At 34.4% G+C, this 13,083-nt stretch overlaps 1 protein-coding gene across 1 annotated transcript in view; it reads right to left on the reverse strand.

Annotated features, from left to right (window-relative positions):
• Positions 1-13,083, reverse strand: part of LOC123662153 (protein turtle-like) — a 107,090-nt gene that overhangs the window by 59,487 nt on the left and 34,520 nt on the right. The window contains exon 2 of the mRNA XM_045597037.1: positions 1,277-1,409. Coding sequence (XP_045452993.1) covers positions 1,277-1,409 — 133 coding nt within the window. The remainder of the gene's footprint in view (positions 1-1,276; positions 1,410-13,083) is intronic.

Consider the following 13,083-nt stretch of genomic DNA (forward strand, 5'->3'; position numbering starts at 1 on the left):
CTACATCGGTAAATAGGCTAACCAAAATAAAATGAATCTCTTTTTTTTAAATATATAGACTAGTGCTTGAATGCGATCTCACCGGATCGTAAGTGAAGATGCAGCCTAAGATAGTGCACGCTTACCTAGAAGATGCCTAGTCACTCTTGATCCTTCAATTCGAACCAGTACTTTCTGAAATTAGCGCGCTTAAAGAAACATTTTCAGCTTTATAATATAAAAAAGTACTTTTGTTCATCACACTAGAGCATTAGTCCCTTAACTCTTATGATTAATTATTTTAGGCTATAATTGAAATGCTTATGAAGAACAACCCAAATATTGCGTCAAAACTTTATTCTTTCAAAGTAATTTAGTATTTGAAGTGGCATGAGTCACAAACATGTGTGATAACACAGTTTAATTTAAATATACTGACAATTTGAACTACGAGATGAAGTTTAATCCTGAAAAATGTAATCTGAAAGTATTTTTAACCCCCGACGCAAAAAGAGGGGTGTTATAAGTTTTTAAGCATTTTAGTACTCTTCTAACATAATATCTTAAATCATCAGGCAGTCGGTCAGTTCAGCCTCTTTCAGTCCACTGCTGGACATAGACCTTCCCAAGTTTGAGCCAGACATCCTGTTTTTCCGCAAACCTCATCCTACATAAACAATCTTACGTGGATCATCGGTCCAGTGAGCTGGAGGACGTTCCACACTACATTTGCTAACGCAGTCTCCACTCCAGTGTCAGTCTACTCCAATGGCCATCGGTCCTGCGACACATGTGACCAGCCCACTACCACTTCAACTTGCCAAGTCTTTGGGCTATGTCGGTTACTTTCGTTCTCTCAATGATAGTTTCATTTCTAATCCTATTTTCGAGAAAAACCCTAAGCAAAGCCCGTTACAGAGCCGTATCACTGTTACCGTATGAGTCGTATAATGACATTTCATAGCCTAAGATACTTCAAAACAGTGGGTGTTGCGCTTGCGGTGACAGGAAATATACATAAATGTTTGTCGTGGTTTGGTCGTTTGTGCTTGTGTATTGTTTATTTCAGGACCCCCCGACACAGGAAAAAATCCTAATGGAGGCTGTTGAGTGTGAAGCATTTTTTTTTTATTTTATCAAATACAAATCAAATAAAACGTAACTTCGAACCCTGAATGTCTACGCAATATAATCGAAAACAACTTTAAGAACTATATCCGTCAGATACACTTAATCTGTATGTTAAGAAATATATATTTAAATAGCTATATAAAACGACAGTTTCTCAACGACTTACCTATATAAAGGTTCCCAGTCAGCTTCCTTGAACCACAGCACCATAGCGGCTCCGTCATCAGCGGATAGTGGCTGCGTGTCACATGGTAAGGCTGCTTTCTTGCCCACCACACCAGCAACATGAGCAGTTGGAACTGTTGGATAAAATAATTGATAGCGTTTTCACATTATCCTGACTAAAAAAATCCAGGAAATGGATATATAAATTTTTCTTTTCACACTATATAGTCAAAATGTACTTGTGTAGAACACAACTGAGAAGACTCAACTCAGATCAGAAAATTAGTATTAACTATTCGGAAGATGGTGTCTCCATCTTTATGCTCTTCCTATACTTCAACAAATAATAATTAGAATAAGAACGATGCAATGTTATAAAGCTCAAATTTAAAATCATATCAGTATTTATTGTGTAACTACCCTGCAAAACAGATAACAAAAATGAAACACTGACTAATCGTAAATTAATAGGTATTAACCATTTGGTAGATGGCGTCACCATCTTTGTACTGTTCCGGTATTAAACTAATAAACAATAAGAGTAATATCACTTAAATATAAATGTATAAATGCTAACACTGTGCTGTGTGGGTACGGCACTAAAGAATTTAGCCACCCCCTCTCTTCCCGTGGGTGTCGTAAGAGGCGACTAAGGGATAACAAGGTTCCACAACCATCTTGGAACTTAAGAAGCCGACCGATGGCGGGATAACCATCCAACTGCTGGCTTTGAAATACACAGGCCGAAGACGTGCAGCAGCGTCTTCGGTGCGACAAAGCCAATACTGCGGTCACCAACCCGCCTGCCCAGCGTGGTGACTATGGGCAAAACACATGAGTTCACGCCATTTTTGGCGTGAACTTGAGGAAGCCTATTTCCAGTAGTGGACTGTATAGGCTGTAATGATGAAATGCTAACACTTCTTTGTAAAAAAATGTATATCTTTTTAATTTCATTTAAATACTACATAATTTTAGTGTCAAAAATCTGTTAATTTGCTATTGACAGGTAATCAGGAACGTTGAATGGCCATTTTTTTCATTGGTTCGTTACTTTATTAAGGCTCCTGGATAATGATGGTGTTTGAATCTTATTCAAATATTTTACCAATAGTGATCGCTATCTCGTGGAGGGTTGATAGGTTCTCGTGCTCAAATGGTGAAACAATTGATTAAACGTCGTTTGCAAAAAAACAAATTCTTTTTAAGTTATCATCACCACTATATTAGAATGATTAATCATTAGAAATTAAAGATTAAAGTAGTTTGATAAAATAGGTTGTACATTTAAAGTAATACATTTAAGGTTTATCTATATATTAATATTGCTTCACGTAATTAATATAGATTTATCAACTTCGATGTTTTAATTTTGATTTTAATAACACCTCTCACTTGTGCTTACTCCATATAACCTAGGAATCATCATTACAGCCTATATAGTCCACTGCTGGACATAGGCCTTCACAAGTTTACGCCAAAAATAACGTGAACTCATGTGTTTTGCCCATAGTCACCATGCTGGGCAGGCGGGTTGGTGACCGCAGTACTGGCTTTGTGGTACTGGTGTTGCACCGAAGACGCTGCTGCCCGTCTTCGGCCTGTGTATTTCAAAGCCAGCAGTTGGATGGTTATCCCGCCACCGGTCGGCTTTTTAAGTTCCAAGGTGATAGTGGAACTGTGTTATCCCTTAGTCGCCTCTTACGACACCCACGGGAAGAGAGGGGGTGGCTATATTCTTTAGTACCATAGTCACAAAGTACCTACCTAACCTAGTAAACCTAAAAGTAACCTAGGAATATTATAAAATTAATATTAAATGTACGTCACACGCCAATAGATCTGGAGGTGAACAGCCGTCTTCAACGGACCGTGGCAGTCCTTCACACGATACCCGTGTGGCGATGGGCGGCGATAGTTTCAATATCGTGTTACAGGCGATCAGTGAAGCATAGTTCTTAATACTTGAGACCAATGACATTATCCATATTAATATTATGAAACTCAGGTTTATTGAATTTTGTAATATTAAGAGCTGTCGATGTATTTTTGTGTCTGTCGTGTGTTCTATTAAAATATTTACAAAAAAAATTTTGTAAATATTTGAAATGAGTACTCAACGCAGTGGCGTGCATAAAGTTTTTAGACAGGGTAGGCAGTCAAAAAATCAATCAACAATTGAAACAAATCATAATTATTATTACAAACGGTATCGAATTCAAGACAATTTAATTTGACAGGTTACTCTTAGGCAGTGCCTAATTTCGTTGTTAAACCGACCAATGTTAAAAACACAATACTTTGTTCGTATTCCATATGACGCGCGCGACATTATAAAATTGTAGGATTACATAATGTCTTACTGTCATTGCTAACATTTATTAAGCGATTATAGGCATAAAAGGCCCGTAGTCGATGCGCACGAAGTGCTAATATCGCATATATGACGGAGGGTTTTTTTGAAGCGGATTTCAATTGCATTATAATTTATGTCTTTTTCAAAATATGTATTCAAAAATAACTGTAATGTTCATATTTTATATATCATTTTTAGTAATATGCCAGGGTAGGCAGTTGCCTTTCTGCCTATATGAAATGCACGCTACGGACTCAACGTAGTATATATATATTCTAACAAAAAGTTGTGACAATGGGCCTGAGTTTTAATGGCATAGTTTTGTTCGTGCTCCACGTCAAATGACAATGTTCAAATAGGCACATTGCTAGAACGCTAAAACCATTCAAAGAACGTAATAACTACCGTTAATATACACAATAGCGCCGTCGTGTATTAATCAGTTTCATTTTTTCATATCTGAGACTACATATTAAGGATATAAAATAATAAAAGTGTTTTTTAATATACGGCGCCGAATAGTCTGCAAGATGTTTTCATAATTCATTACTTCAATTCCTATATCTATACAAATAAATCAAGTTGAAGTGTCTGTTTGTAATATTAAAATAACTGCTTTTTTCTAAGTGCATATAGATATGTACACGGTACATATACCAAAATAACATTTCTTACTATTTTTATGTCTATCTGTACGTCTGTCTGTTTGTTCAGTTTAATCTCTTAAACGGTTGGACTGATTTTGACGGGACTTTCACTGGCAGATAGCTGATGTAATAAGGAGTAACTTAGGCTACTTTTATTTTAGAAGTTTATTTATTTTATAAGTCTGCAAACTGAACAATCACTTTTTTGTTAAATTCCACGCGGACGAAGTCGCGGGCTCAGTTAGTGTTTAAATATAATTTAAGCTTGCGGTAGTAGTTTAAATTGCCATTATTAGAAGTGTTTTTCAAAACGAGATGGACCAATTTAACTACCTATTTGTCTTTTATTAATAGACAAGAAATAAACCAATTATTATAAACATCAATATTACAATTGTAATCATTCAAATACTATTACAAAAGAGTATTTAATAGATGTCATCATTAATACATATTTTCTTTTAATGTCGCCTTTGCGCACAAATATATATATATAATCTTTTATACACTATACTTCGTACTTCGATTGTCTAAGCACGAATAAAGTCTTAAGCACGAAACCATCAAAACGTAACAATTATCGTACCACCAACATCGAAAACCAACTCTAATGAACTTGACCATTCAAAAACAAACAATCACTTAAACATCCCTTTCCGTTAAAAATTCAAAGAGAATCTATCGCTATACCGAAGTGCAACCTTAAACTTGTCAATCGATTGATCTATTTCGAACGATTCCTCATCACCAGCTGGCGAAGATCAAGGATCGACTTTGAGGGTTCGAACAACAAATAATTTATGCTTGCAGACAACCGGGTTTGTAGAAATGCATAAAAATTTGTTTACATTATTCTCGATTAGGGTTTGGTACGAGCGATGAGCGATTTCATATTTAAATACTTACCTTATTAAAAAATCTAATACTATTAAACGAGCAATTCTTGTGTGTATATATCAGTGCAATTTATTTATTTATTTATCATACATTTTTTTTTCGAGATATTTTCCTTTTTTTTTTTAATTACGCTCATGATTTTTATTTAAATAACCATTTCATATTTTTTATTATTATGTCGGTAAAATCGGAAAATATTATTCATATTTTATTAATATGTAATTAGTATTTAAATATGATTTTCAATAAACACGATTTACTAAAAATACCGCGTTAAGCTCGGTCACCCAGTTACTATATATTTAAATGAAACAATGAAAAAAAAATTAGTACAAAAATACATAAATAGCATAAGGATAGTAGGATTGCCTAATCAAGTGGAATATCGAGTTTGATCTAGACTTGCATTCTAACTGTTACATAGCTACTTAAAACAATATGAATGATTTTATCCACATTATATTATGCTTTGTGTCCTACATTATAAAATCAAACTTTATTTAATTAGAACCGAAATATAACTTAGAACCGAATATAAAATCATCATATCAAAAATTTCGATCTAGCGGATCGTTCCATAGCTTAATTGGCTAGAGCACCGACATGGTCAGTCAGAGATGCTGGTTCGATCCTCCCTGGAACGGTTGGTTTTTGATATGATATTAAAAATTATTTATTTAATTGGGTAAGAAATAACAAGATCAATTAGCTATTGTACTTAAAAACCTTGAAAAATCTTAATTTTCAATAACACATTATTTTATTTTTATATTTTAAGATTTCATTTAAAATCGCTTCAACTTATTACTTGAACATTAATCGTATTGTTTACATTTGCGACCCAACGCGGTGCATGAATACATTACAAGGCTTAAACGCCTTGAACGTTTATCTACTTTTACGTAATTTAAAATTGTTACTAGGAATTAAAGTCCGGTTTTTATATGAAATAACCCAAAACAGGCAGGAAAGGAGATAGTTATGTTTGCTGGCAAACGAATAATAACCGACTTCAATTACATCGACCAGATACAACGCAGGTAGGTGAAAAAATAGTCAAGTAAATACGCGTTAACAAAAATTAGTCATAAACTAGTCATCAAATCTCAATAAAATTCAAATGGATCGATTGAAATAAGAATCATCAAAATCGGTACACCCAGTGAAAAGCTATGCCGTGTAATACAACGTAGATCGACCAAAAAATAATCGAGTAAATACGCATTAAATTAGCAATTAGCGATAAATTAAAAATTTCTTGTCAGATCTCAATTAAATTTAAATGGGAACACATGACACGTACCACCTATCGATTAAAAAAAATCTTTGAAATCATTCCACCCAGTCAAAAGTTAGGTTAGGTAGCATAGATAAAAAATAAAGTCTAATTGAGAGTCTCCCCGTTTTTGAAGTCGGTTTAAGAAATCTCTAATATTGTTACTACAGGTGTAAAATGTCCAAATAACTTCTTCCTTGTTTATCAGATGACGACCGCTCTGGTGTAGTGATGCGTGTGCCGTGTCGGTACAGCTAGACACCGGCGGTCGCGGGTTCGATTCCCGCTTGGAGAGGATATTTGTGTGTATACTAATATTTATTTCCGCTGTGATTGTCTGTTCTTGTGGGTCGTCCCACCGTGCTTCGAAGAGCACGTTAAGCCTATATCCGCCAACTCGCAGTGGAGCGGTGTGGTGGATTAAACTCCAACATTTAAGCCTCCAACCTTTTAACACATTTTACTTCATATTTTAAAAGTTTCCAATATTATGATATGTACATATTTTGGAACAACGTGTGCAACATACCCGACGACATCAAGGAACTGGCCATCGAATGATATAATAAGAAGTAATAACAACATAATATACGCTTTGGTGGAATTAAATGTAAAATTTATTATAATATATTATATATATTATATATAAATTATTAACTTTTTACTGGGTGTACTGATTTTGATGATTTTTAATTTAATCGAAAGCCGATGTTTATCATGTGGTAAAATTTAAATTTCATCGAGATCTGATTACAACTTTTGGAGTAATCTTTGATAATGCGTATTTACTTGACTATTTTTTCGTCTACCTACGTTGTATTACTTGTCGATATAATTGAAGTCGGTTTTTCTTCGTTTGCCTGCAAACACAATTATATAAATAAGACTAAAACTCAAGGAGAGAGAATAAGTTCAGAAAGAAGAAATTCAAGTATTGTATTGAATGGAAACAGCATTGCTGAATACTCGAATGTCTGATCATAATTACAATTAATCATTGCTTGATAGTTATATAATGTGTGATTAAGATGTACAAATAAACAGTACATGGAATAGTTAAGTAAACTCCGTTCTCATCAATACTTTGAGAGATCAAATAACTTTAAGCAAACATTTCTCTACCCCCAACAAAGGATCATTAAATCGCTATAACAATACGTTTGCAAAGAGTACCTAATTACCAAGTTTGTTGGTTCTTTCCAGTTGAAACAATTGTTCTAAGAGGGTTCTGACCCAATGGTTGTTACGTAACCTAATTGTTTTAAACAAGGATCGTTTCTAGGAAAGTTTCAAGGTGAAACCGAACAAAGACGCCACACTTCATTCACTATTGTGACTTAATCTCGAACACTTTATTTTTGAAAGAATTTTGTTTTTCTACTCTTTGAATCTATATTCCAAATCGGTGGTAGCTTCTCTTAAAAAAAACTGAGCGTGCTTTAGACCAAACGACTGATTTTTTTTTTATACATAGATAGGCTGGCGTTTGACCGCTATTTCACCTGATGATAAGTGAAAATGTGGTCTAAGATGGAGCACGCTCACCTATAAAAATATAGAAAAGAAAAAAAAAAGAAATAAAAATACTATTTTTTAGAATAGAATAAGAAAAGGTAGAAATAAAATAAGAAAGAAATAAAAAATTAAAAAATACTGAAATAAAACTTTAGCTCCATCTAGTTTATATTTCCCTTTCAACTTCCGTTCACCTCGCCTGACCACACTTTTCATAATGCTCTCGTCATGCATTCACAAGCTTACTTCCCAAGTCAAGCTTACGCGAAAAATATTTACTTCAATAATAATCACTTTAAAATTTTAATCTGTAAAATGACGATTCTGTGTTTTTGATGTCTGTTTGAATAAAGTTATTTTTGATCATCATCATCAGCATCAGTTCCGCCTAATACAATCCACTGCTGGACATAGGCCTCCACAAGTTCGCACGAAAAATGTCGTGAGCTCATGTTTTTGCTCATAGTCACCACGCTGGGCAGGCGGGTTCGTGGCCGCAGGGCTGGCTTTGTCGCACCTAAGACGCTGCTGCCCGTCTTCGGCCTGTGTATTTCAAAGCCATTTTTGATATTGACATTTATCAAAAGAAATAAATAATAAATATATGTTTGCAATATTAAAAATTCAACTACACACAATATACCGTAAAGTCTCTTTAAAAAGAGAGTTACAGTTTACTCTATAAATTATTTAGATCATTATTCGGAACTAAACAAAATTTGTATAAGTAACATACTTTTTTTTTAATCTAAAAAATAAGAAAATACAAAATTAGTTTAAATGATTCTGTACATCTGTTACATGTAACTTAAGCGGTTTTGGATACAACGTATTTGTTCAGTCGTAAGCTAATTAGGTAAATTACATTGCCGTGTCAATGAGTATGAACAGACTTACGCTTTACTCATGTCCAATCAACAAACAAAAAAAAAAGTAAAAAAAGTAGAAATTATAGAGCAAATTGATCTTAATTACCTAACTCTTAGACTTTTTATTGACATCTATACTTTTTTTATGATCGGGTTTCGCACCAAGTTTATGTCGAATAAAATAACAACGAATTGTATTTTCTTGTAGTAATGTTTTTAACCAACTTAAAAAGGGAGGAGGTTATCAATTCGACTGTTTTTTATGTTTACCACCCCAGAGCTTTTGACTGGGTGGACCGATTTCGATGATTTTTGAAATTTAACTAGTACTTTTTCAGTTATAGCTGATATTACGTATTATTTGACTATTTTTTTTGTCGATCTGCGTTGTATAATGCCACATAACTTTTTACTGGGTATACCATTTTCAATAATTCTTTCTTTAATCAAAAGGCGGCGCTTGTCGTGTAGTTCTCTTTCAATTTGATCGGAATCGGATGACTACTTTTTGAGCAATCTTTGATAACGCGCATTTACTTGATTATTTTTTCATCTACGTACGTTGAATTACTTGTCGATGTGATCGAAGTCGGACTTCTTTCGTTTGTAAATAAACACGATTATTTTACAATTAAAATAACCTTTGTATTCACAGCTAGATAGACGCCGCATTGGCGCAACGGTTACAACCATGGATTGTACCTGTTGCGCTGGCGGTTGCGGGTTCGATCCCCGCACACAACAAACATTTGTATTGGCCATACAGTTGTTTGCCGTGGTCTGGGTGTTTGTGTAGTCCTTGTGGGTCTCCCCACCGTGCCTCGGAGAGCACGTTAAGCCGTCGGTCCCGGTTGTTATCATGTACATCTGATAGCGATCGTTACTCATAGTAGGGAATATATCCGCCAACCCGCATTGGAGCAGCGTGGTGGATAAGCTCTGATCTTTCTCCTACATGGGGAAAGAGGCCTATGTCCAGTAGTGGGATATTACAGGCTGAAGCGTTTCACATCTAGATAAATGCAACTATATTAACAAAAAGAGCGGAGTTGGGGGGGGGGGGTTATATTATATTATTACATTTTACTACACATATGTATGTGTACGCAGTTTAATTAAACCTTTGTCATCACTTAACTAGAGATATTATTTTCACAGAGAGCCATCATTTTCACGAACATGCGAGAAAATTGATAGTTGATTAATATTGAAAGCTACGAACTGCATGGACATTACAGAAATTGGCAATTTGAGTCTCTCCCTTTAATTATGTTAATCAGTAGAAGAATGCGATCCAAACACTTGTTCAATTCATTATAATATCCAATTACATGTTTATTAACCGACATCCAAAAAAGGAGGAGGTTCTCAATTCGACTGTATTTTTTTTTATGTAGTTACATCAGAACTTTTGCCCGTGTGGACTGATTTCGACAATTTTTTTTTAATCGAAAGGTGGTGTATGTCAATTGGTCCCATTTAAATTTATTTGAGATCTAACAACTACTTTTCGAGTTATATCTAATAATGCGTTTTACTTGACGCTTTTTTCGTCGACCTACGTTGTATTCTACCGCATAACTTTCTACTGGATGTACCGATTTTGATAATTCTTTTTTTGTTAGAAAGAAGATATCCATAGTTTAGTACTATGATAAGGAAACCAGGATATGATGATGGGATCCCAGATAAATCGAAGGAAACTCTTTAATAATTCTTTTTTTGTTGGAAAGAAAATATCTTTAGTTTAGTACCATGATAAGGAATACAGGATCTGATGATGGGATCCTAGAGAAATCGAGGGAAACTCTTGAAAATCCGCAATAACTTTTTACTGGGTGTATCGATTTTAATAATTTTTAATTTAATCAAAAGCTGATGTTTGTCATGTGGTCACATATAAATTTTATTGAGATCTGATAACTACTTTTTGAGTAATCTTTGATAACGCGTAGTTACTCGACTATTTTTTCGTCGATATACGTTGTATCACTCGTCGATGATTAATTGAAGTCGGTTTTTTTCGTTTGCGAGCAAACACAATTAGTATTATTATAATTAATATATTTTTATGGTCGTCAGTGTTACTACTTTTTATACAAAAATCCTGAGTATTTTTTTTTTTTTGATTTTATAATGTATAAATAACTAGCTGACCCCGCAAACGTTATCTTGCCATATATATTATTAAACCCCTTTATCCCCCCCCGCCATGTAACTTAGAGGTATGAAAAATAGACGTTGGCCGATTTTCAGACCTACCCGATACGCACACAAAATTTGATAAAAATTGGTCCAGCCGTTTCCGAGCAGTATGGTAAATAACATTGTGACTGTAGCTTATAGACATTTGCAACACCAAAGCTTTTGATAAGCGCGTTGGTGACCCATTGGGGATAGGGTCAGTAACTACAAAAGGAGCTCTGATAACCTTACTCACCTCAGGAACACAACACTGCTTTTAAGCAGTATTATTTAGCTGTGATCTGTGATATCAATAATAAATAATAAAAAAACATACATAATATTCCAATGTTACTACCTATTTAATCACCAAACTTTAATCATAAATTTAGAAGGCATACAAACACCTTACCCAAACGCACCGAAAATAAGTCGGTCCACATAAAGGGAATAATTTCCTCAAACGAACGGTCTGCCGTATAATTTATTTTTGTCACACAATTAGGCCATCCGTCGACAGGCCAGCGTAGCGTCCAAACACGTAACGCGGTGTACCGTAGCCACTTGGTGTGTACTTGTCATCAAAAGATCGTCGTCATCAAAATATGTTGTATAACCACGGTACTTGTTTTATATTTTGGGGATATTTACAGCAAAATATTATTTATATCATTCAAAATCTACTTTTTATTAAGTAGGTTTGTTTAATTAATTTATTAGCCAACTTCAAAAAAGAAAGAATTTTAACTTATATTGTTTGTTTTATGTATGCTACCTTATAGCTTTTTACTGGGTGTACCGATTTTTATGATTATTTTCTTAATCGAAATCTGGTGCTTGTCATGTGGACCCAATTAAATTTGATCGTGATCTTACGTGACTTATCGTGATTTACCTGACTATTTTTTCGTCTTCTTACGTTGCATTACTCGTCGATGTAATTTAAGTCGTTTTTCTTTTCGTTTGCGAGAAAACATAATAATTATAGTTAACTTAATGCTGCCCCACAGAAGAATCGGCAACTCAACATTCACTTTCTCAAAAATTCGAATTGATAAAATTAAAAAAAGACTTATTACATAATAATAAAACTAAAACATATTATATAATTATTATTTTGTATTAATCTTATCATTTCTTACATCACAAGAGTAGCAAACAAGCGTGCGGTCTGATCGATGATAAGTGTATAATGTAGCCTATGGAGTGGTGTAGCGTGGACGGTGCCGGGCATGCCATGGCCCCGAGCGGTACACGAAAAGGGAGCACAATTTTTTCAATTTACAAAAAAAAAGTTAGTTCAAAATCGCGTACGCAATGTAACACGCATAAATAAAACAGAATCGAAAACCTCCGACATTTTTAACATAATGAAAAGTGAGCTTGCAATGAATTTGATATATAAATTAAAAAAAAAAAATTTAAAACAAATTATTATGGGGTGCAAATTTTACAGTGGGCCCAAGCGACAAAAAAACTACGTGACGTGGTCCGCAAAATAAAAAATTGCTGGACATATTATATGGTTTTCGAATGGGAGCGCTAAAAAAGTATTGTGGCCCGGGCGCGAGCTAACCCCGCTACGTCACTGGCGACGCCTTGCCTTAATAAGTTAATTATCATACATTACATAGCTGAAAGATAATACAAAATTTACACGATATTACAATTTCACTAGCGTTTGTACGATTTTATTTTTGTGTGCTACCCACACATTAGGAAATTCTAAACATTTTTTATTATCATATCAAAAATCGACCGTTCCAGCGAGGATCGAACCTGTATCTCCGACTAACCGTGTCGGTTCTCCGCTTAGACCGAATAAAAAATCAATCACTAGCGTTTCCAACTAAAACACTCCATCCAGCGGTTTTCTGTTCGACTGCACTGGCGTAATTAACTGCAGATATCCATACACGGGAACTAATATACGTGATATATAATCTATATTTATACCACATGTGTCAGGATGTTTGTCTATTTGTTAATGTTTCAGACTTAATCATTTCAGACTACAATTAGTAAAAGGACGTTTCCAAAGTGCTTTTAAGACCTGTTTGAATA

The sequence above is a fragment of the Melitaea cinxia genome, chromosome 18, assembly GCF_905220565.1.
Source record: "Melitaea cinxia chromosome 18, ilMelCinx1.1, whole genome shotgun sequence".
NCBI classification, from domain to species: Eukaryota; Metazoa; Arthropoda; class Insecta; order Lepidoptera; family Nymphalidae; genus Melitaea; species Melitaea cinxia.